Raw genomic sequence first — 25647 nt, forward strand, 5'->3', positions numbered from 1 at the left:
CGATAACATCAATGATATTTTCTCTTACTACTATCAAAATTTAAAAGTAATGTACCTATGCACATAGAGTTTTCCATATCAACTCAAATATCATTTGTCTAACAAAAAGTGATAAACTATTATTAATCATGGTTACTAGTAATTAATTTGAATTTATTTCTAAAAATTAAACATACAAAGTATCTGAATTATTTTTACTTATTATTTTAATCCCATCTCGTTATCTTTTCTCTTCGTTTTGTGTATACTTCTTTTTCGATTCCCTTCTGATTCTCTCGTACTTCACTCTTTCGTTTGAAAGAGAAATTAATTTTGTTTATTACTTCAAATATTGAAAGATAATTAAGGGGTCATCTAATCTAACCGATGCTGATGTTCTTAAGTTTCAATATCATTGTACTAATAGTCAATAGATAAACAATGCTACGTATTATTTATTTTTGTTGTAATTTATGTTTATATATTAAATAAAATTTTATGATTATATAAAATCTTGATTTAGGAATCTTAGCTAAGATAAAAGTAAAAATCTTAAGCTTAATCCTTTATAAATAATGGATTCATTTAATATTTTAGATACGCATATAAAATAAAATAAAGCGAAGAGACACTTAATGAATAATTTTTATAAGTCAATCTTAATATTAATCTATTTCCAATATACATCGTGGCCCAACATAATAAAGATCAAATCTGTATATCCTAATGGTAGTTTCATACCGTGATATATCTTCTCACCCTGTATTTAGGTGATATTTTCATATTTAAACTTTTCACCATAACTTAATACTAGGTCGATACCAATTGCCACAATCTGACTTAATGGAATAATTGGTTTATTAACTTTATTAAATGTAAATTATTATCTAAAAATATTTAAACCGAAGTTAATAATAATATATCCATTATATTCTTATAAGTCAATATTAGCCTTAACCTTCTCTTTCGATACGAAACTAATCAGAATGTAATACTTACATATTTAAAAAATAATAATTTATCATGTTTAATAATATTTAATATTAATTTTTAGTTTTAAAGTATTTTATCATGTTTTAATAATATTTAATATTAATTTTTAATTTTAAAGTATACTTATCATGTTTAATAATATTTAATCTTTTTTTAGGTTTAAAAGTATTTTTCTGCTCTCCTATCCTCCCTTACATGCTTACGATTTTTTGAAAGATTTTTCAATAATTTATAGTGATGCAAGTTAAAAGCTAATAATATCTATAGCAAAACCAATAAGCCACCACATACCTAATTCAAGAGAGATGGAATTGCAAATCTACCCTAATTAAAGTAGTATCACGTATTGCACTAAATGCAATCTAAACTTTAATGGAATGTGTCTCACACTTGATGGATCAAAGTGAAACGAGAAAAGAAATCATGACCATAAAGTTGGTCTCATGACTCTCTCTCTCTCTCTCTCTCTCTCTCTCTCTCTCTCTCTCTCTCTATATATATATATATATATATATATATATATATATATATATATATATATATGGGGGGATAATTTTAGCTTATCTTTTTCCACACGCTCACTGTTGGCCCATATAAACTGGGCCGTATCGTGCAGGAGCGGCCCATGGACGTTTAACTAACCCAGGAGAAGATGGAGAGAGAGAGAGACTGGATTTATGTGGAGAGAGATTTCGAAGACCAGACGTTGAAATAGTGTAGTGGTTGTTGATTGAATTAGTGGAGATAGCGTTTGTACACAAACGGATAGGTGTTGCTTTTTGTGGTGGTTGAACCACGATCGGTTGCAATGGATATCTTACTCGAAATATATTAGGATATTATAATTTTCTTTACTAAAGAATTTTCTTTTATGTTTATCAACTATCAACATTGTTGGGATTTAAATTCAAGAATCATAAGGCCTAATCTAATGATAATTTTTCGTCATGACTTATCATCTGAATTTGTTCATGAATAATTCTAAAAATCAAATTATGATATGATACATATCATGTAGTTCAATAATGACTTCATGACATATATATTATGTCTATACATTGATAATTTTTTTAATATTAAATCAGTTCTAATACTAATTATCATGACTCATTAATTGAGTCGGTACTTTTAATGAGTCTAAACTATTAATTCAAAATATTATTAATAAGTTATTTTAAATCTTAATTCACTTTAAATATGAGATTAACTAAATAATCCACTTTCCAAATGAGATGATTAAATTGAATTGGATGATGTGTTATGGTAACTTTGTTATTTAGGGACGAAGAGTACATTTTGGTGATATGCATGAAATTAGGAATACAGAGAATTTCTTTCAGGGAGTTATTAATATATTTTTTTCTGAAAATTAAGAACAATTGGTTAATAACACCCATCTATTATGTCTCTTCACAAGTTCTCTACTTCTTTTCAATCCTACATACGATTTTAAATGTAGAATAATGGGTCATTTCCCTATAAATACTTATATTTATAGTATTTTCAAATCGATATTTCTTCTTTTGGTTTTTCTCAAATAATATTTTAATTCAAAAATATCTAAAATAAATCTCGAAATTATTTTGCTTATTTTTTATACCAATTTTAGATAGTTACAGTATTTTCATTAGGCTCGTTTATAATATTTTTATTTGATTCATGTATCATATTTTTAAGTTATAATTTTAAGTAAATTTTTTTGCTCATTTTTTTTTACCAGCTATAGATTCTTATAGTGTTTTCATTTAACTCCTTTATAATGTTCCTATTAAGGCTTTCTAATATTTTCATTTAGCTCATTTACCACATTTTAAAGTAATTCTTATTATGGTGACTAAAATACTGTAACATGTCAAAAACATTATAACAGATAATTTTTTTTTTTGAATTATAGTTTGGATTTTCTTTTTTAAATTAGAGATACTGATTAAAAAAATTCTCAAAATATGAATATTTTATTTAAAAAATGGCCCTAGAATAATGCTAGTACTCCAAAACTGTTGGTTACCCTTTGTAAGATGAATCTAATAATATATCTTGCTTTTATAAAATATTTTTCTTTTATGCTTTTATTTATCGAAAGTCATATTAAAAGAAAAGTATAAGTTGATGGAAATATCTAAAATTAAGGATGGGGAGAGATGGAAGTGCGCGTTCTACCACACCTTTCACAATGCAAACGGATAACATGTTTCTTGTTTCTTTGTCCAAGTAGCACGTGCTGACAAAGTCGCATACATCCGCTTCTAATCTAATTTGGCCCCAAATGTTTCACTTATTTAATTTACTCCTAACCAAATATTAATCATGCGACTCAATAATTTAAAAATAAAAATATATTATAGATCTAATTAGATTATATCGATGAAAAGAAATTTAAAATTTTGATAAGGGACCATTTGATCGGTTTACTATTGGTGAGATCCGTATTGTCGATGTGAGCGTTCAAAAAATATCTTTAAAGATAAAAGAAATTTGAGGACTTATGGTTCATATATTAAATTTTAGATTTTATTTTTAATTAATTATTTAATAAAAAACTATGTATCGGAGACATGCCATGTGACAAGTAAGAACGTCGGGTCGTTACGGCTGACAACTAGTGGTCCACGTCGTCGCCGTCGTCGCTGCTGTGGTGGTGCAACCACCGGGAGGGAGGGAGGGAAGCGGGCGTTCCGGTCACGCTGCCGCCTGTAGAGTGGCGTCAAAGGTCCGCAAATGGATGGGATAAGGATACCGCGCTGCGGGTGGGCCAAACCCAAACCCAAACCCCACCCCCACTTTCCACCTTTTCCTTCTTTTCTCCCTGTCTTGGGCCCCACCGCCGACAGGCCTTCGTCCCCTCCCTCGTGTTGTGTAGCTCTTGCGCGGGCCCACTCCACCCTGCAAACGTCTCTCTCCTCTTTTTTGGTTTTGACTTCGTCTTCGTTACGCTGCAGCAGTAGTTGCAGCAACACGTCTCCTTCCTCCATGTTTCATTTCCTGCTTCTTCTTGCTCGCGGGAAGTTTAGCAGGGAGTTGAGGTCATGTATCGGAAATCTGGTGCTCTAAGTACAGACATATGGTTGCCTCTTAGCATCAGAGTCTTCCAAAATCATATTGGTTGCTCTTAGCTTCAAATTTATTATAATTTATTTCATTTTTTACCGTATTATGTAATCTTCTTCTTCTTCTTCTTCTTCTTCTTCTTCTTCTTCTTCTTCTTCTTCTTCTTCTTCTTCTTCTTCTTCTTCTTCTTCTTCTGCATCTGAGCATCATGTACCGAATTGATGATTAAATTAAAGATAATATCATCATCATTTAGGGACCCATTATTATTAATTACTACAGGAAGAAAAAATATATATATATATAAATAATTAGTCCCAATACATCACTTACCCTCAGAGGTAGGTCACGAGGGCGAGAGGAGGATGATGACGACCACCTTTTCCTCGAGGCAAACGAATGATCCCATTCTTTTGAGGGAGGGCGTGCCCCCCTTCCCACCCGGCACCATCTCTATCCCCTTGCTTTATCGTGGGGTACGAGGTTGCATGCCCCAGTGCCAAGGGCTTCAAATTACTACCTCTTGGTTTCATGAAGACGATGAACCCATACGATGGCGTGGTGTTGTAGCAGAGCTGTTGCATATGTTTAGAGATCCCCACCATCTAACCGGACCTTTTTCTAGTTGAAATAGATTAAGCATCTAACGGAGGTATTGATGACATATATTAATCTATCAACTGACCCCAGATTTGTCGTCTGCCTCCTCTACCCAACCTTATCATCGATTAAAGGGGCGATTAGGGGTTTGAATGATTTGTCTATGCCGCTCGCTTGGTGCCATACTTCGCCAAACAGTTGCGCGTTCTATATCACTATAAGATGGAAGGACGGGGACGTGGCCGAGGGTGGAGAGGGACGCCACCATACTAGAATTCAGAAAAAGAGAAGGGCGGCCAACTCCGTCGGCATCGCCAATGTGCATGCCGACAAGCTGCTGACAGCTCCTGCATGTTGATTGTTGGGTGAGGTGGAGTCTTCCTTGCTGGGCGTATAATGCTTCTTCTTAAAAGAGTGATTCATATGTGTTAGGAGAAACATCGAGCCAAATCTTCTTCAATGATCAGGGCATCATGACGATGTTACACTGTAAAATTTCTGGGTGTTTTGCTCATTGCAGCAATGCATCAGCCAACAAAATCTCTGGTGAAACAAAAACTATTGCACGCCTTCTACTGTGATTGGAGAGTCTGCTCCACTTGTCTTGTAGAATCCACTTTTAGATCCTTGGCACCTAATCTTCTTCCCCAATAGCTCTTTTATTATGTATAATATCATAAAAGCAGCCTTCTTTTCAAAGTATCTCGGAGTAAATTACAACACATGAGACACTATTGGTGATGGTGATTTGTGAACTAGAACTGTATCTAGAAGAGCGATTTCGTTAACCTAACGTGGCTACCACGCAGAGCTGCTCAGTTTCTTTGAATCTATGTCAATGGAACAAGATTTAGCAAGCAAATCTGGTCCGAATTAACCTTGTTTTTCCACGCATTGAGTTCTGCTGCTGGAGATGCATCGGAGGTTTACTCCCAGGGAAGCCCCTCCGCAGTGGCTTGGGTTGCAGTAAGTCAATGCTGATAAAGTAGGCTCAACATCCATGGTACCAAGAGGAAGAAGACAAAGAAAGAGAAAGAAGGTACTGACCCCACTTGAATACCGTGGTTAGCAACCACGACAAGCACACGACCAACCACCATTGATTAGGCTTTGATAGCTTAATCAAGATTAATGTGGAGGGTTGGAAGAGTAGAATAAGGGGAAAGGTTGGTGCAAATAATTAGATCTGCGATGAGAGGGTAAGCACATAGCAGCGCCGGCAAATTCTTCGCCGACGTCCTCCTACGGTGTTTTCTTTTCTCTTTGATCCGAAAACCATGAAGCAGAAACGTCTAAGCCCCATCGTCATATTCCATTAGCTTGGTTCCTTTATAGGCCAAAGTAGATTCCCCTCACCTTACCTAGTCTCTTTCTTTATTCTTCCTCCCTTTCAAAGACAACCCTTTTACTCCTCATCGCAAGTCCTGCCAAAGCCTCTGGTCCTCCTCCGCTGCTCTCTTGTGCCACAACTTTAGGGGGAGAAGGGAATTCGTGATGCAAAGTGATCAAGGTCTGGGCATGGAGATGGGAGTAGGTGCAGGAGGGGAGTGCTCCTCTTCCGCCGCAGCGGCGGAGCAGCAGCTTCTGAAGGCGGAGATGGCGGTGCACCCGCTGTGGGAACAGCTGCTGGGGGCTCACGTCGGCTGCCTCCGGGTGGCCACGCCGATCGATCACCTACCGCTGATCGACGCGCAGCTGGCGCAGTCGCACCACCTGGTCCGGTCCTATGCCGCCGGTCGTCGCCCCTTGCTTTCCCCCCACGAGAAGCAAGAACTCGACTCCTTCCTGGTAAGCCGCCTTGCTACTGATTTCTCCTCGCTACCGATTTCTCGGTGGATTACTTATACCTCGCTCGATCGAACAGGCGCAGTATCTTATGGTGTTGTGCTCGTTCAGAGAGCAGCTCCAGCAACACGTCCGTGTCCACGCCGTGGAGGCCGTCATAGCTTGCAGGGAGATCGAGCAGTCTTTGCAAGATCTCACAGGTACTACTACTTCTACTACTACGACATCTATGATTCCATTTTGCTTCTGGAGATAAAAAATGGAACACAGAATTGAAAATTACGACTCTGATGACATGATAATTCATGTATCTACCGCAAAGCCAGCATAAATCTTAGCAGTGACTTCGTCTTGTTGCCTTGTTTCTTTTCTGCAATCTCCATTTCTTGTGTGATCTTTAAAGAAGGTGGTGGGAGTGTGGACCCAAAGGCGTTAGTTAAGTTAGGTGAGGAAACGCGACAAGGAAATCGTCGTCACGTTTCATGTCTCCCCCCCCGACTAATTCATTCTTTAGGAAGATGTAATTATGAGCGAGAGATGTGTTCATCATCATCATCATCATGATTTTACTTGGAGAAGGATATGCTTTATGATTACCTAACCATACGTGCATCCTGCCACATTGTGGTGGCACAAATAGAAAGCTCCCGGAACAAGTTCTTCAACTGTTGCTCGTCTCTAACCTATGAATTAGGAGCAACTCTCGAAGAAGGGTCGGGAGCGACGATGTCGGACGATGAGGACGAGCTGCAGATGGACTGCCCATTAGATATCAGCGTGGAGGGGCATGACATGATGGGATTTGGGCCGCTGCTTCCCACCGAATCGGAGCGGTCTCTGATGGAGAGGGTGAGGCAAGAACTGAAGATTGAACTGAAACAGGTAGAAGACCCTTAATCCCAGTTCGTGTTTGGTTGCAGTGAGGGCAAAGACCCTTTTTGATGGGGATCGTCTCATGTGTTCATGCAGGGCTTTAGGTCGAGAATCGAGGATGTCCGAGAAGAGATACTTCGGAAGAGAAGGGCGGGGAAGCTGCCCGGTGACACCACTTCGATATTGAAGCAATGGTGGCAGCAAAACTCCAAGTGGCCGTACCCTACTGTAAGTGTTTTCTTTCGTTAACCATTACACTCTTATTCTCTAAGCAGGAAATATTTTGCATATAAATATATATATTAATATTCATTTGGTCGGTAATCATGATTTTTAATGGTTAATCTGTGTATTTTTTTATGAATATTAAATGAAATATCTAATATTTGAAGCTAAGAGGATAATCCATGAATGTGTTGAGGTTATAATACAAATGTTTCAGTGTTAAGCCACACTATTTAAGGGAGGGAATAATACGGACTTAGTCTTAATATATGATAATTAAGCATGGAGGCAAGATTAACTTTTTTTAGTGTAATTTAAAATGCCGAAAAAACTTTAAGTATCAAAAATAAAAATAAAAATACATCAAATGAATGAAAAACGTAAAGTATATAATTTGATTTGATCAATCACATCTAAGAATTAAAATAAATTAAAATTTTGTGTGTATTCATCATGTCATTGTCAACTATTTGGATCATTGATTAATCTAATCTATACAACAGTTTCGTGCATGAATAATTTTGTTCCGTTCATTTTGGCGTTTATTGAACGTACAAAATACACAGATAATTTAATTGAGTAATCTAACTCAACCTTATCTCAGTCATTATTGAAGTATTTTTTTTCTTCATTTAAGTTTTACAATTTGGGCTTATAACTTAGTTTTTGTTTTAAATTCACTTATTATATACACCGCGGCCTAAAAATGTCGCCTTAAATATTGTTTATAAGAGACATTTGCACAGATTTTTATCAATACACCTTTTTGTATTCATCCCTTTAAAAGTAAATATATATGAAAAACTTGAGAAGTAAAATACCCTTACTAAAATGATAAAAATATTTTAGGTACTTAAAATTTTAATAGTATTTTTAACTATAGTGATAACATAGTAAATTATTTGTTGAGTATATGTTAACGCGAGTCATATGTATATGAAAAATCTAAATACACCTTAACCATTGGTCTGATGATGATGATATACCAGATCCATTTATCGAAGATTGTTCATTCAAAATTCCAAAGGAGTTAGTTTAGTTGGTAAAGATTTTGATAATTTATTATAAAATTTTGAGCTCGAATTCTGTCTTCGTCATTTATCTTTTATAAAATAAAAATAAAAATAAAAATAAAAATAAAAATATTTATTGAGACATTCGATTCATTAATACATAGATATGCTATTAAAAAAACCTCAATATTGTCTTACATGAATTGAATTGTTTTAAAGAAACACCCACATGTAATTGAATCGATCCCGTTGAAGAAAGGATTTGCAAAGGCAGGTCGCATCTCATCGTTCAGATGTCAAAGATGTAAGTAAGCGCTCCTTTGTTCCTTGTCGTTCATGGCTTCCACATTTCCAGGAGGACGACAAAGCAAAGCTGGTGGAGGAGACAGGCCTGCAGCTGAAGCAGATCAACAACTGGTTCATCAACCAACGAAAGCGCAATTGGCACAACAGCTCCCAGTCGGCGACCACTCTCAAGTCCAAGCGCAAGAAGTAACGCCGCTCACCTGTTCGACGCTTGGCTCTCGATGCGCGACGCACTGACGCAGTTGTTTGTTCCTTCTGTGCTGCTTGCAGGTGAAAGCGTGCAAAAGCAGCAACACCACTGGATTAACCATGAAGACATGAATGAATGACTTTGAAGTTTCTTGTAGTCCACCGACCGTACCGCAGTATCTAATATTGGTTCCACCACCTGGTGATTGATTCGCTAATGACCTGTCTGTTTGATGAATAGATGTCACAGAAATTGTATCGAGATGGTGCTCTGGCTCTCATAATAGTCTGATTCCTCTTGTGAGATCAGTGCAGTGTGCAGTGTGCAGTATGATTCCTAGTCTTTGTTAGATCATGCATGAGAAAATGGATAGTTAAGATGCATTTGGATGTAGTAAGAATCATTGCTATGGGCACCAAAAGTGAGCTAAAAGCAAGCACAAGGTACTGGATTCCATGATATCAGGTTAATGAAAGGTGCAGCAGGTTACCTTCACAAGGGTTAATTAATCACAGGCAGATTACTAAGAATCTCTATCTTCTTCATCATTATTAGATAGATAATACATCTAATGTGCTAGAAAGGGAATGAGTGTGTGGATGAGGACACCATGAAACAGGGGATCTGCAAACGAGTAGGAATCTTTGTTTACGTTGGGGATAGCAAAACATCATTGCTTTAACGATGATGAGAAGGTATGCAGTTTTTTGATGATTTGTTTGGTTTAGAATTTGTTTGTTTCGCATTGGGGATGATAACGAAGCAACAAAAAAGTCTTTATCATGCCATCCAAGAAATTATGCATTCAGTTTGGCTTCTCGATTTGGAATCTGACAGAACAATTCTGATTTGTATTCTTGCGAGCTTCAATTTTTTTGGAAATATTTGAAATTACATGTCAAATAACATAATTCATTTACTATGTTCATAAAAATGTAATTTAATGTCCTTACTCTTCACATGCGATAATTCATTTTTAAATGTTACATCGACATGTTGCTAAATTTTTATTATGAAGATTATATTCTATGAAAACAATATTATTTATATAGACTAAAATTATTATAGAATATTAAAAACTTAATTTTATTTATTTTTTATATATAACAAAAAGTATTGTATAATTTATAAATAATAATAATAATAATAATAATAATAATAATAATAATAATAATAATAATAATAATAATAATAATAATAATAATAATGATGATGATGATGATGATGATGATGATGATGGATGGTGGTGGTAAATATGTTTTGTCTTTTGGGTAAAGCATTTTTGTTTTTGTTTATTTACTCCAAGAGGTGGATGTGATGTCTTGTGAGTGATTGGCGAGGTTATTAAATTCTAAGCAGATCTCATTTATTAAATATTAATTAGCTATTGAGACAATTAACTTCCGTGATGTGCATTTCTCAACTCCACTTAGGAATCTCGTCGGACAGGTTTGGGTTATTTCACATTCTTGTTTTCTTTTTAAAGATATAATAACGTAGATAAAAAAATTAATTTAGTGCAATACTAAACATATCTTGCTATCCATACGTAAGGAGTATTAATAATTAAACTAACGATGCACCCATGAAAATAATATATCTACAAAACCTTATTAGATATATAAGGTGTATTTATATATTAATATATTATATCCCATCTAGTGACAAAAATGTAAAGATAAATTACCTAAAAAGTTTTAAATTTTTATTTTTATTTTCTTTTTAGAATAACCTCGTTTTGTTTATTCGTTTATTTCCTAAAAGATACAAGTGTCCTTGGCCTCCGTTCCGTTGTTCATCGTCATATCGCTTTTGTCTCGCTTCCACCGCTCCTGTTCTCTCTTTAAGGGCCCTTCCCTCCATTAAATATCGATGCTATCAGTTCCCTATTGAGTTGATAGTCATGGATGTAAATGAGAGGAGAGATAAGGATAATAATAATTATAGTAATAAAGAAAAAAAATAAAGAAAGAGAGAAAGAAGACGAGGGTACCAAAAGAAGAGGGGAGGGGAGATAAAGAAGATGAGCAACAACAAGGATGGTGATGGATTGTAGGCAACAAAGGAGGTGGGTGGTGGTGAGGCTTGGTAGAATCGTGATGACCAAAAGGAAGAGGTTAAAATAAGATAGAAGGGAAGCCAAAAAGCTACAAACAAAAAGAGGAGGAAAGGTGAGTACAAATGCAAAGGGAGAGAGAGAGAGAGGGAAACATGGGTAATTTCATATTTCAAGAAGTAAGAGATGTTATGTGGGAAAGTAAAAAATTAGTATTTTTTTAAAACTATCTAAAATGTAAACTCATAAATCATATATATATATATATATATAGTTTGAAAATAATAAAAATAAAAGAAAACGGGTCGATCCGATCGACTCGGCATCAATCCATTGGATAAGTCTACGCTTGTGGTTGCTAATGTCATCGGATTCATACGAGCAAACAGTAAGCGACGGCTCCATTGGATGGAACGTCGCTTTCCCTGCCCTCGTCATCCATGATCTAAAAGCTTCGTCGGCATGACTTGGCGATATGAACTGCAGTGGTCTGATGACGAGATATTTCACACACGCAAAAGGATAACTGATGTGATGTACAGTACGTCCTCCACCGCATCTGCCTCTCCCTGCCTTTGCTGTCGTCACCTTTGGTGACTTTCGTAGTCTGCAAAGGAAACTGCGTCTCCTCCGACCCATCGATGTGGGTTATCAGACTCCCGTTAAAGGCATGCGCTGACCTCAGCATCATCTGTCTGATCACCAAGCAATCAGAGTCATCATCTATAATTATTTGATATAAGAATATTTAATATGATTATTACTGTGGATATAATATTGCTCGGATTGGATATACACGGTTGCGTGGAGCCGAAGCTGTCTGTGCAAAGTCATGTTGTAGAACTTATTTTGAAGTATTATTGACATGAATGTCAGAGCTGAATCATCAGAAACTTCCACTGTAGTTTGATCGTTGGTGTCCTCCGAGCCCGTGATGATATGTTTCGTAAAAGAGATCTCGTCCAATTCATCCTTCCCTATTGATTGGACGATCAAAATTTGATCCATCAAATATATGACAATCAACAAGTAGCGCAAAAACATTAGAAATTTTATCTATATTAAAGTCTCTAAGTGACTACTTATGGAATTTAAAAGTCTCTAAGTGCTTATTAAAATAAGTTTATTCGCATAATTATTCTTGCACCTAATCCATCAAACACAAAACCTTTGGTTGAGTTTAATTTATTGGACCAAGTAGGTTTGTAAAATATTTCTTAGGTGAAAGTAGGTTTGACAACGATTTGATTCGAACCAGAATCAAATCGAGCTGACTCCCAAATCAAATTAGCTTGATGATTCATCGATTCCAAGTCGAACCAAAATTGGTTTCGGGTGATTCGGTTCCAATTCTTACGCTTGAAAAATTAAAATCATCTATTTCAAATTTTTTTAAAAAATTATTATTTAAAAAATAATTTATATTGTTTAGGATAAATTCTCTGAAAAAAATTCAAACTTTGACGATTTCGTACTCCACCCTCAAGAAATTCTAAATAAAAAAAATTAATCATTCTATTTTTATCGATCATCATGCCTTTGCCTCATTGGTCGTCCCCCTTCGCTTCGTCAACCACCCTCCTTTTCTCTGGATAATCACTTATCACCCATGACATAGGCAACTAATGATGGAGGCCTCACTCTCCTTCGACCCCAATAGTTGTCTCTCCTCTCTTATCGTAAGAGTTGTCACTTTTCTTTTCGCTTAAGGGCTATTAGCGAGGTACATAAAAGCAAGTTTTACGGGATATGTAGAGGCAAAGGTTACAGGGGATGAATCCAACAAGAATAGAGGGGAGGGAAAACGATTGTTGGGATTCGATAAGAGTTTATGGGCAATGACAAAATCGACATGACAACACGTGGGTAAAATGATATTTTCATGTGGTAGGCAAGGGGTGCTCTACAGAAATTTCTCAAAGTTTAAGTGCTATATTGAAATTTTTTTAATTATTATTTTTTAAATATATTTTTATATTTTAAAAATATATTTAATTATAAAAAAAAATAACGAAACTAAAATCACAATCATCGGTTCCGGTTTCAAAACCAAGTTCGATTCCGAATCATAATTTTGGAGAATCATAAACAGGGCAAGGTAAGAATTGGTGGTGGTTTTGTACTTATATTTATCATCGATGAAGATTTTGTACTTATATTTATCATCATTTTTTGTAATAATAATAATAGTAATAATAATAATAATACATAGCCAAAAGAAGCAGTGAGAAAGTGAACCTTTTTCCAATCCAAAATAGCTGCACGATGCTGGGCCCCAAGCAATAAATTTATACCAGTCGTTGATGCTATTTTGCTGGAAGCATATGTTCCCAAATCTTTCGGTGCATTCCACCAGTCTTTCTCTTGCTGGCTTAAAAAATATCCCAATAAATATATCCCAAAAGTAAATAAAAGACGCTAATTAAATTAATTAAAAGCAAAAAGTAAATTACAAGCCAATTACTGCAAGTCCATTATACACTGCATCTGACATGACCTGACCTGACACATCAAACGGATGCCAGTCCTCAAACGAAACCAAGGAAGAGCGTTCTCTTCACATCTGATGGGTTGACCGGAGGAAGAAGCTTCTGTCGACATTGACTCCGTGTGGCTTCTAGTATAAACGAACAGAAGCTTCACTGTCACTCCGCTTGGATACGCATTCGACGCGGGCTGGCTTTCGTGTTTAATACGAGTTGGGTAACGTCATTGCCTTCGCCCTTTAACAGGCGCCGCCTTATATGGCGTCTCCTCTCCTCGGTCATCCACGTCGTCGTGCGCACCAGTTGGATTAGACGCGGTTCATATCTGGCTCGCATGGAGAAGAAGAAGACGGCGGTGGTGGTGGGTTCGCCCAGAGCGAGGTCTTGCACCCGGCCGTGGAGATGGGCCAAGACGCTGTTCTTCCTGGCCACCATGTTGGCCTCCCTCCTCCTCGTCTGCGCTCCGCCGCTCCTCGTCGTCCTGGTCGACCTCCTCCTCCCGCCGGCTCTGCTCTCCAACTCTTCCCTCTCCGCTTCGTCTCTCTGCGAACAGCTCGAGAGCTTCGTCTTCCGATCCTCCTTGGTCGACGTGCCGATCGTTTCCGCAGTCAGATCCTTCCTCATCCTGTGTAAGCACCAGTGGAGGCCCTCTCAGGATCGATCGCAAACGATTTCCATCTCCTGATCGCTGTTACCTGCTGCAGGTGCTTTCCTCGTCTGCGACGGGAGCCGGGGAGTCTACCTGGGGATCACCGTCTTCTGCAGCTCCGCGTCGATGGCGTACGTTCTGCTCAAGGCTTTCAGCATGTCCTCAGTGGCGGGAGCGCCGCGGCCGATCCTCGCTATCGCCGCCGGCGAGGACGCTGCCGTGATCCAAGCGTTGTTCTTGGGATCCTTAGCTCTGGCCATCGCTCACATGGCGGTGGCGTACCGGACCAGCTGCAGGGAGCGGCGCAAGCTGCTCGTCTACAGAATCGATGTCGAAGCGGTATGCTTTCCTTTCCCCATCTCTCGTAAAGTTCTTGATCTATGCCGGATCGATCATGCATGCTTTGGGAATTACAGATCATTATAGTATGTGAATTCTCTCAATTGAGGCAATCGGTAGGCATTCCCACAGTTTCCTTCACCTTCCCCATTTCTTGTCAACCCTCCTCATGTTGACCGTCGGTTCTCATCGATTTAGTCATTCATTTTTCTGACGCTGATTTCCTCGTTGACTGGTCACAGAAGTGATCCGACCAGAGCAGAGCTTTCTAGAATGAAGTTATGAACCGCTACCAGCGTAGGAACGTTAACATTTCTTTCTATTTCTAAAATATATATATTTCAATCAAATGAAATATATATATATATATATATATTATTGATTACGTGTAATTTACCTTCATAAGGGGGGTTAGTTAATCCATCAAGTGCGGTTGTTTGAGAGAGATAAGGTCTGAATGAGAAGAGGTCGCTTGTCCTGACTCAAACAGGAAACACAGTCCTTGGCCCTCTCGTATAGCATGGATCTCCATGGCAACAACAAAACTGTGTGGACCACAAATTTTCTGTGAGAGACGAGCGTGTGTCGTGTCTTAGTCCAAACACCAATGTAGTATTTTCATTTTCTGTGCATCGCTTAGTGCTGTATGATGACACAACTCTTTATATTGAATTGGCAATTTGGCATCTTAACTAATGCATTCTAAGACCACCTATTTGTCTGAGAAGGTGAGAGCTCAATTCAGATCAACTCTGTGCTTTGCAGGTCAAGGGAAAAGGTGGGCTAATTAAAGGAGACATCAAACTATGAGGATGCTTATGGACATCATATAATTTAGTGCAATTTATGATCCATACATACTTCTGCCGAAGGCTTCTACTGAGAAAGACAACCCTATCGAAGAATAGGGTTTCTTCCATGATAACTCTCTGTATACATACATACACATGCTTTTGTGCTTGCATGTGTCTCATATGAAAGCAGCGTGTCAACCTCTGCTTTCTTCTTCTCTTATTTTAAGCTCTCCATGAGTAAATGTACATATTCTCCGATTTATTCTGCTCGTTTCTTAAAACAGCATTAAGATTTGATCAACGAAATAAAATGAAAATGAACAGAGGAGATGCATATTTGCCTGGAAATCTTTTTTATGTTTAATTACCCTCCATTTATCTTGCTTTCTAACAGCACTGTTAATTATTGAATACAAAACCATTGTTTTTTTTATTAAAAATATAAAATATCATATCATATCATTCCAATCACACTATCACACAATATGAGAACCATAAATGTTTATCAAGATATCCATTAATATATTATTATATAAATGATAGATCTAAGTTTGAATTCACTTGTGAACATCATATATATTATTATTGCATATACTAAAATTATATTTTATTTATTTATAAAATATGATGGCCACATAGATAATTATGAGAATATAATTATTAGAAGGCCTTGTCTAAGACTTCAGCAGAGGATGAAAATAAACATGAGAACTAAAAGGTATTTTATATAAATAAATATGAATTTGATTTTCTCATGTGTTAGGGATTAGAGCTCAAAACTTCCCTTCATTTTTAAATTATAACAATACATTTATGAACCTTTAATTTATTTTATTGACACGTAAATTTATAGAATAACAATAAATTAACATAAAATTTAACCTCATTCTATATATATACACTAAATTCTTCATTATATGATCAATTATAAGACCTTTGAATTATCCTCACTCAGACATAACTTCTCTTATATATAGTTTTATATAAATCTTAAAGAATTTACATATTCCTTTTACCTTTTCTAGAAACCTTATGGAATACTCTCTTTAGATACTTTAAAGAGAAAACATAGGGGCATCCAAAATATTCTTCATTTTTTATTTTTTTAATCAAAGTCTAGATATATATGAGATATTTATATAATAACTAAATTTTAGAAATTCCAAAATTATATTTTTAAAAATTTTGTACTTCTTAAAATGAAAATATTTTTGCTTCACGCTCTAATCTTCTTTATTTATCTTTAATAAATCTCTGATAATCAATTTTTTTAGGCTCTAATACCACTTTGCTAGAGATAGAGAAAAAATTCAAACTATAAGAAAAATCATAGAGATTAATAACAAAATAACATATCTAAAAGTTGATGTAAGATTTAATGTGATTTAAATATTCACTATTCACTATTTATAGAGAAAATTAAAAATTTCACCATGTTTAATTAATTATAAGATACTTGAGTTATCTCACAACTTCGCTTGTTCTAGAAAATTTTATACATTTCTCAAACACTCTTTAGACACCTTAGATAGAAATTAAAGAACACCAAATTATTTTTCATTTCTTATTCCTTCCTCACTGAAATATAGATATATACGAGATATTTATAGAAGAATCGTGTCTTAATTACTAGAGTAATTCCTTCTTTAGTATGGATTCCTCTTCATCGTGGGATTTCTTATGCTTCAAGAATCCCAAAATAATTATTTTCCTAATACTTTTCTTTTATATTATATATTTATATTTATTTTTAATTTTATAATTAAATATAATAATTTATACACTATTAATCTAACATAAACTTGTGATATCGAATAAATATTTATTTACACCTTAATATATTGTATTTGGGGTGATCTTCTGGGATGATACGGTGAAGAAAAACTATTACTTGGTTACTCAAAATCTTTAGAATAACTTTGGGGCTTTTACCATTAATTTGTAATCTTTAAGCGAGATGGGACATTAGTTGCAATCAATCCAAAAACTAAGCATTAGAAGAATAATAAGTCACCAAAATTGTATATTTGTTGAAAGGGGCCAAATCTAACTAAACCAATCCACCAATTACCTCTTTTCTTTCAAGAGATGTGATTTGGCCATTGTTTCCACCAAGAACAACTCTTTATTAGTCACTGGTTTTCTACAATTCCAAATCTCCATAAGCATGGATTCCATTCAAGACAGGTCTTCCATCTCTAATGGAATCTTGATCTGATGAGGGCTTTGCAGACTTGCTTTTGCTTACCATTACTATTCATGTGAAGTTGATTTGTGTTTTTGATTGCTATTTCTCATGAATTGTCACACTCATGTCATTTTCTTGCAAGCTCCATGAGCTTTATAATTATCACTATTTCTCTCCTTGATGACAACTAATTAACCACTACCCAAATGTCTCTTTTATTGATCTATATAGAACTCCTAAAAGGAAAAAAAAATATTATCTCCTTTTTCATCAAAAAAAATAATTGTATAATTGATTATATCATCCTTTCGAATAAGAATGATCAAATGATTATATTTGTGTCGAAATTGAAAATATATTGCAATTAGAATCAGATTTATTAATTTGTTTTGACCAGTTCTTCAAGATCAATTTTTTAAAATTAATATTGAAGTTGATCATAATATAATATACAGTAATGGTTTAAAATATTTACTCAAATAACAAATTTATATTAAAATTTATTATAGTGATTCAGAAATTCGGGTATAGTTACTGAAAAATACTATTCCTTTATATTTCTCATATTTAAAGTAATTTAAATCTCATCATATCCTCACTCATCAATCAAAACACAACCTTTTAGCTTACTGCAAAATACATTGATAATTTGTATTATATTATGAAATTGTTGTTTATAAAAAATTCTTTATAAATAAAAAGGTTATATATAAATAGCTTTCTTTTTATAAAACAAATCTAATTTTTTTAATTTACTCATTTGATGATTTCAAGAGTGAGTATGAAATTATATAATACAGCTTTATAGACCATAATTTATATAATTATGATCTACAAAGGCATCATGTCGTGGAAAAGTTGATAATCTATTATAAATAATAATAATAATAATAATAATAATAATAATAATAATAATAATAATAATAATAATAATAATAATAATAATAATAATAATAATAATAATAATAATAATAATAATAATTTCAGTTTCCGAGGTAAGGCTAATTAATAAAGGATTAATGTTCATATTCTTCCTCCTTTTAAGTATGTGCATAATTCCGTCTTTGATCACTCGAATCCCCATGAACGGATATTGGACCGCATTGGCACGAGCCAAACCGGATCAGGCCGATTGGTATATGCAATGAACCGATTCGATCATGAGTCGCTCGCTTATCGCGGAGCATATCGTATTTGTGATTCAATTGATTCGAGCTGCAGTAAGCCGGACCGGGCCGTCCGCGCCGGTCTGGTTCTGGTTCGTCCGGAACATGAGCGACGCCGGTGTCCAGGTACAGTGGCGGTCCGGCGTGAGCTCCCACCGTCATGGCGGTGGGTGTCCCGGGCGGATGGATCTCACGCCAAGGTTAAGGTTAGGCGGAGGCATCAGGCGTGGAGGATGATGCGACAGGAATGGATAGCTCCAGCTCAACAGATCTGAAGATTCCACCCCCCGTCGAAATGGCCCCACCGTCGGTCGACGTCTCCCTTCCACTGACGCTGCATCCACCTGATAATAAGCTCCTCCCACTCCTCCTCACCCCCGCTAACTACTGTAGTTCTGATACATCCTCCTCACCTTATTAACCTTACACTACTGATGATTGCATCACGCATCACCTCTCGGTTATCATGATTGCGTTCGGCATCTCTGCAAACTTAGAAAGACCAGCAGTTTCTCAAAAGAAGAAGGTGAGCTTTCGAGATATGATGGATGTCTTACTGTATGCGTGTGTGGCTCACACATCTGAACAGATTCCCGACGTACGTGTTGTAGAGCATGCATGGGATGTAGCCCACATAAAATGCCTTCCCTCCATTAGCTTACACTGGCAAAAGACAAGCCACCTCTCCCATCATGTTCAATTATCATAGATATTAGAACTGTGGCCACTCCAAGCTTACACAGCCTCATTCCTGTCCTCACTTACCAAGTTCGCTGGTCATACTAATTAAAAGGTAGTCGAACTAAAGCAGAGGATGGTGTTGACCATGATGATGTTGAAGAGACGAAAGTAAAACGCGTCTAGAGTTAATGTATAAAGAGAGATATATAGAGAGAGAGAGGATTGCAAGGGGAGGTAATGGTAAGGGCAGAAGACAAGTGTTTAAGATAAAGAAAATGGGGTACGAGGTCGGGCGTGGAAAGAGAAGGACGAAGGAGGAGGACCACCAACAACAAGTAAAATAGTGTGAATGAGAGGGAGGGGAAGGAAAAGGAAGAAGAAATAAGAAGAGTAGAACATAAGAGGAAGATGCGGTCCCAAGCTTTGTCTGGTCCCCATTCCAATGGGCGTTTTAATGGGAATTAGTTGGAAATGGAGGACCACATCCCCTTTGGGTCGGCGCCAGCCCTTGTTTCCGGAATATTTCTCAGGCGCATCTATTCCACCCTCACTCTTCTCTTCTCTCTCTCCATCTACCTCGGTGTCTGACACTAGCTTTGGTGTAGAGTAGGGGATGGAAGAGTGGCAGCTCAGAGACAGACCTGCAAGTCTGTAAGACCCAATCAAAGCATCAGTTCTCATTCAGACGAGAGCAGCAGCCCAACAGAAGCCCATCTGAAAAGTTGTGGCCCCCTGCTGTGGGCGAGACTGGGAGACTGCAAGCGAGAAGGAAAGAAAGAAAGAGAGCTTCCCCCCACTTTGGAGAAGTCGGGATTCGTGCCAATCCGAGATCAGCCACTCTTTCTGGCCAGGAAAAGATGCAATAATTGCAGCCGGTGTTGGGCGTTGCTGCTCTTAAGTCCACATACGCATACGGCAAGCTGAGACAGATAGAAGAGAGAGAGATAAGGTGGGGGAGCTGAGAGAGCATGGCCATGCGGCGGCTGGTAGGGTGTTGAAGGAGAGCAAGGACGGGGACCCTTTATACTTATGCTCTCTGCTTGAGAAGCTGTGATATATGATGATGGCTTCTTTCTAGTTGTTTCTCTTTCTCTTTGATCTCTTCCCCTTCTTATTCTCTTCTAAAGACGAGTCTACGGAAGGGGAAGATTTGATGCGGAGAGGATTTGCTTTCTTCGGGCTTTGGAAGCGCTCCTGATGCTAATATATAAATATACTCTAAAGGTTTTGACTTGCTTTGGATATCTGAGTACCGCTTCATCCTTCAGCTCTCTCTGCTCCTCCATCTCCGATCCTGGTTTCTCACCGTGTGATGTCATCATGCTCGTCGGAAAAGCCCTCCTCTTCCGTGTCTCTTGGATAACATAAGCGTGACTTGTGCTCTATACGATCGGTAAGCGCTGCTCTACTGCAAATATTCGCAGATCAGTATGTTCTTTCTTGTTGTTCTCCTTGATCTCGATCGGCATAGCTATGGTGTAAAGATAAAAGAGCTTTGACTTTCACTGCAGGATCCATTTCTTGACATACGTATAGGTCATCTAAGAAGCAGATTAGGTCAAGTTCTCTTCTGGGGCGGTAGAGGATGGGTGAGTCGCAGCATCACCAGCAAGCCTTGGGTTACACCAATTTTTCCCCCACGGCCGACCCAGTACTGATGCACAGCTTTCAACCAAGCCAGGAGCTCTACAGCTTGCAGGCGGGGATGGAGATGCTCGGAGTACCCTCCAAGCCCCAGCAGAACACCGACGCCTGGAGAGCCTTCTTCCCCGTGGCCGGCAGTTCGTCCAACGCAGCTTCCAGCTTCCCGCAAACGCTGAATGAGAATCTCATGGTTACACCCGAGAGGGTGGGCGTGAGTCAATGGCATCCTCGGAATCGGATGCTCGTGGACGAATCCTCGGCAAGGTTTCTATTCCCATCATGCCAAGGGAATGGGCAGTCCAGTAGCGGATTGTCCTTGTCCTTAAACCATGCTGAAACTTCCAACTCCGGCTACGATCAGCCACCCTTCGATCACCATGGTTTAACCAGTTCTCGAGACACTCAGTTGCTTCAGAAACCTGCAGATCATCATCTCCAAGATGGCAGGTTCTTTCAGTCGTCGACTTCGCAGTCAGCTCTGATCAATCCCTACCAGCAATCGCAGCAACCGCTGAAGAGCACCAAGTACTTGATCCCAGCAAGAGAGCTGCTAAACGAGTTCTGCAGTCTGGAAACTGCAGTCATCGGTTCATCAAAGGACAAGGCCAGCAAAACTAAGCCGTGGGAGGAAGGAGGCACTTCTTCTTCCTCCATCTCATTCAACCAGTCTCTCTACTCTTTAGACATTCATGAGCTCCAGGGAAGGAAGGCCAAGTTGCTGTCCATGCTAGAAGAGGTCAGTAATTTTTATCTAGTTTGTCATCATCGATCAAGCATTCATGATTGGAGTTCCAACATATGAGCAAGATTGATTTGCCCCACGTTTTGCTGTCTTACAACATACAAGAGGGACTGATTGATTGGTAGATAAGACTGTGCATGAGAGAAAGCCATGTCCCTGTAAGTGTAAAGGAGGAGGAAGAGGAGGAGGAGTGGGGGAATGACTGCCACTTGATCTGGGGGATCCAATTGATTGGTTTGGCAGGCAACTTCTTGAATCTGGATTCAATTATGCGGGACTGCGCAACTACCATTAAAGCGGTGCTGCGCCCCCGCAGGGACAGGTTGATATTTCCGGGAGTTCCATTTACTTTGGGATAACTCTATTCCTTTCCCTTAGGCATCTAGGCCTGCAGGTTCTCCATCCCTGTGTATTTAATGGAACCCACCATATCTCTCCTCTTGACCTTCGACTTGGGAGAAACCCCCCTTTTCCATTTAGTTCCTTCCTCGACATATACTAATCATCACATGGTTCTTCGTATGCAGTACCTCACATTCTCACAAGTACCATGCCATTGTATCTATCCCGCAGCCTACACTGCCACAGTTCAGAACATAATAGAAACGCATACATAACCACTGCGTTATTCCTTCCAACTTTTTAAGTGTTCTCTGATTCGTTCAGCGTGTGGTAATAATAGGTGGACAAGAGGTACCGAAGATACCGAGAGCAAATGAGAGCTGTGGTCTTATCGTTCGAGGCGGTGGCGGGAGAAGGAGCGGCGACGGTGTACTCAGCTCTGGCAGCTAAGGTGATGTCGAGGCACTTCAGGTGTCTGAGGGATGGAATCGTGGGACAGATCGATGCGATAAAGAAGGCGATGGGAGAGAAGGACGCAGTTGCACCGGGTACCTCGAGAGGCGAGACGCCGAGGCTCAAGCTCATCGACCAGTGCATTCGACAGCAGAGGGCGTTTCAGCAGGCCGGGATGATGGAGAGCCACCCATGGCGGCCGCAGAGGGGCCTTCCTGAGCGCTCGGTGTCGATTCTGCGTGCCTGGCTCTTCGAGCACTTTCTTCATCCGTAACTCTCTCTTTCTCTCTCTCTCCCTCTCCCCTCTTCTGCGCTTCTCTTGAACACACTCAAATCACAAGTCAAAGAAACGTATGCATATATTGCACCCTAACGAGCAATGTCACATACTATATATAATATCTCATTTGATTTGAACCTACACATCCCTTTTTTTGAATGGTAATGAAACCACCACCACAGGCATTGTCAGCGAGAAGGGGGAAAAATAAAAGGATTTTTTGAGGGAAGGAAAAAAGAAAAAGGAAAAGAAGCAACATCTACCTGTGATTATAATCTGAGTCTTATACATGCAACATTGCTTGACTACAGGTACCCTAGTGATGTTGATAAGCATATATTAGCCCGGCAAACTGGACTCTCCAGGAGTCAGGCATGCAAACCCTAACATCCTTTTCAGAATGATATATGTATGTGCAACTCCTCGATTCTTTTCTGTGGCGATGATCAACATGTTGCTTTTGGTTTCTACCAACAGGTGTCCAATTGGTTCATAAACGCTAGGGTGAGGTTGTGGAAGCCAATGGTGGAGGAGATGTACTTGGAAGAGACGAAGGAGCAGGAGAACCAGACATCGCAAGAAGAGAACTACAACAGCAGTGACAATGTTAATCGTAATCTTATCTATAACTCTTGCCAGGTGGATAATGTGGAAGACCGGAAGCCAGCACCGGGGCAGCTCCTTACAGAACCCGACTCGCTCTCCTGGGTCATCAGCAACTCCGACGGGAGAGAGCGTGCCGGAAGCAAGAGTTCTCAGAATCCAAACGCCAGCGACAACTTTGGTGTGGTAGATCTGGACTTCACCTCCTACAACCAGTGCAGCCACCCGAGCTTCGGCAGCGGCGTGTCCCTAACGCTTGGCCTGCAGCAACACAACGGCGGAGGCATGGGCCTGTCGTTCTCGCCGCCGGCGCCTCAGCCGTCTCTCCTCTTCTCCAGAGAACAGATGGAGGAGTGCCACCCGAGCCAGCTCCCTATCGTGGATGCCGACGCGCAGAACAGTGCCTACAGGAACCTGGTGGGAGCTCAGTTGCTGCGGCACTTCGCGGGGTAGAATGGTTCTTCGTGGAGGTCAAGGATGAGGATCCGACATGGAAACGGTAGATACGTAGTACAACCGTAGGTCGTCTTGTGCTGTTAATTCTTGCGTCCTTGGTGAATGGCGAGGATATCTGAAGGGTGCGTGCATGGATTGGGGTGGATATATAAGCTGTCAATTTTCTGGAGGGCTGCAGGAATGTTAATTTACTGTACGATGTTGCCATTTGATACAGATTTAAACTAGCTAGGAGTTTTATTTCATCAAATGGTCCTCTATATTTCTAATATACATATATATATTATTTATCTTCACTTTTTATTTTATTGCAATACACGATCAAGTTGATAGATTTACCCTTGGATTTTAGTTTATTTTATTAGACAAATGAGAATCTAGCAAGAAATGGGTTTACTGGAAAATACTAAGATTAGTCTTACCTAAAAATATATCTAGATGAGGTAGATTATGTTTGTTGTTTATGGTATCTTATGATGTGCATTTATGCTATAGAATAAGTTGATAGGAACTACTGTGTAATGGAAGATTAAATGGAACCGACAAGATTATTCTTTTCTTCTTGTAGTTGTTTGATCCTTAGTTTCACATAAGAGATATCATGTCATAATCATCTTCGGCACCATTTTTCTTTTTTGCACTTATTGGACTGTCAGCCTATATGAACCATGTTAGTTCTAAGATAATTGGATAGGTCTTGGACCTATATATGTTACCTACAACTCTTCACCCTCCCTCAAAGGAAGACAAAGAATTGGAGAGGGAGTCACATATTACATCAAGAATATATTAACTTATTATTTATAATTACATGTTATTATTTGGTTCAAAGTTTGGTAATTCCTAAAGAAACCTCTAAGTTTTCTTTTTTTTAATCAAACGTATATTTTTTTACTTTATTCTAGTAAAATACTTTTATTCTCTAAAAGATTATATTATCCTTTGTCGATTGTCTCATCATGATTATCTTTTTTATATTTTAAAAATTACCTTCATAATAAATATGATCATTATGTCGACATATGTTATATCATAGTGACGATCCCCATTATAATGGCCCTTGGAATCATCGAGATCTCTCTACCCCAACTTTCTCAACTTGTTCTCGTTTGTTTCTCCATCCAAGTTGATGAGAATTTTTTTTCTTTTGAAGAATAATAAATAATGTATAGAAGTAAATAAAAAGAAGATGCTTTATAGAAATAAAAAAAGAAACTTAGGATTTTTATTTTGAGAATTTGCCCTTAAAAATCTCACGCTTTAGCTTAGAAAATGATGCACATTAATAATTCATAAAATGATAAAGTTACAACTTCTAATTTCACTAGGAATCTCAGTTAAACTATGAAAACAACCATACATAAGATAAAAATGAAGTTTAAATTAATATTTTATAAAAAATATATAAATATTTTATATATTCTGTCTTGATGTATCAAATGAATCCCAAAAATAGTACGTTTACATACATGGTAGAGATGCAATATTCCACATTGTAAGGATAAGTACGAAGCATGCTGTAGTTGGGACAAGTTGTTGATCTCGATCGAACTTTTCCTTTTCCTCTGTTTTTTGGCTTAAGGATTAGTAGTACTAAAGGATAAGAATGGTTGCAATGCAACTGGTGATTCCTGTGTTAATGTCATTCATCTCTTCATGATATCTTCATTTGTAAGATATGGTGTTGTTATTGTATTGCCACCACCAACATTTTTCTATATAAAATTCTAAACAAGTTTTTCAGATTTTATAATTA

At 37.8% G+C, this 25647-nt stretch overlaps 3 protein-coding genes across 4 annotated transcripts; all 3 read left to right on the plus strand.

Moving 5' to 3' along the window:
* Positions 1-5778: 5778 nt before the first annotated feature.
* On the plus strand, positions 5779-9320 carry LOC103976342 (homeobox protein knotted-1-like 3). Its single transcript, XM_009391541.3, has 6 exons — positions 5779-6408; positions 6485-6605; positions 7100-7287; positions 7375-7506; positions 8872-9008; positions 9093-9320. Exons 1-6 carry the CDS (start codon positions 6115-6117, stop codon positions 9094-9096), a joined length of 876 nt encoding a protein of 291 aa, XP_009389816.1. The 5' UTR covers positions 5779-6114; the 3' UTR covers positions 9097-9320.
* Positions 9321-13755: 4435 nt separating this feature from the next.
* LOC135610419 (uncharacterized) lies at positions 13756-15598 on the plus strand. Of its 2 annotated transcripts, XM_065104907.1 has the most exons (3): positions 13756-14183; positions 14259-14542; positions 15308-15598. In XM_065104907.1, exons 1-3 carry the CDS (start codon positions 13889-13891, stop codon positions 15350-15352), a joined length of 624 nt encoding a protein of 207 aa, XP_064960979.1. In that variant the 5' UTR covers positions 13756-13888; the 3' UTR covers positions 15353-15598. The 2 variants fall into 2 exon arrangements, with proteins under 2 accessions (XP_064960979.1, XP_064960980.1); XM_065104908.1 differs by lacking the exon at positions 15308-15598 and having other exon boundaries at positions 13764-14183; positions 14259-14764.
* A 4279-nt stretch (positions 15599-19877) lies between these two features.
* LOC135610420 (homeobox protein BEL1 homolog) lies at positions 19878-24194 on the plus strand. The gene is made up of 5 exons (XM_065104909.1): positions 19878-20764; positions 20883-21751; positions 22440-22822; positions 23144-23204; positions 23310-24194. Exons 2-5 carry the CDS (start codon positions 20957-20959, stop codon positions 23886-23888), a joined length of 1818 nt encoding a protein of 605 aa, XP_064960981.1. The 5' UTR covers positions 19878-20764; positions 20883-20956; the 3' UTR covers positions 23889-24194.
* Positions 24195-25647: the final 1453 nt, after the last annotated feature.

This window comes from Musa acuminata, chromosome BXJ2-4, assembly GCF_036884655.1.
Source record: "Musa acuminata AAA Group cultivar baxijiao chromosome BXJ2-4, Cavendish_Baxijiao_AAA, whole genome shotgun sequence".
NCBI classification, from domain to species: Eukaryota; Viridiplantae; Streptophyta; class Magnoliopsida; order Zingiberales; family Musaceae; genus Musa; species Musa acuminata.

Excerpts from the sequence above, each read along its gene's own strand:
- LOC103976342 (XM_009391541.3), top strand. The coding sequence starts at position 6,115 with ATGCAAAGTGATCAAGGTCTGGGCATGGAGATGGGAGTAGGTGCAGGA. Across the intron at positions 7,288-7,374 it reads TGAAGATTGAACTGAAACAG|GGCTTTAGGTCGAGAATCGA; the intron begins GTAGAAGACCCT and ends GTGTTCATGCAG. Across the intron at positions 7,507-8,871 it reads CCAAGTGGCCGTACCCTACT|GAGGACGACAAAGCAAAGCT; the intron begins GTAAGTGTTTTC and ends CCACATTTCCAG.
- LOC135610419 (XM_065104908.1), top strand. The coding sequence starts at position 13,889 with ATGGAGAAGAAGAAGACGGCGGTGGTGGTGGGTTCGCCCAGAGCGAGG. Across the intron at positions 14,184-14,258 it reads CAGATCCTTCCTCATCCTGT|GTGCTTTCCTCGTCTGCGAC; the intron begins GTAAGCACCAGT and ends TACCTGCTGCAG.
- LOC135610420 (XM_065104909.1), top strand. The coding sequence starts at position 20,957 with ATGGGTGAGTCGCAGCATCACCAGCAAGCCTTGGGTTACACCAATTTT. Across the intron at positions 21,752-22,439 it reads TGCTGTCCATGCTAGAAGAG|GTGGACAAGAGGTACCGAAG; the intron begins GTCAGTAATTTT and ends TGGTAATAATAG. Across the intron at positions 23,205-23,309 it reads CTGGACTCTCCAGGAGTCAG|GTGTCCAATTGGTTCATAAA; the intron begins GCATGCAAACCC and ends TTCTACCAACAG.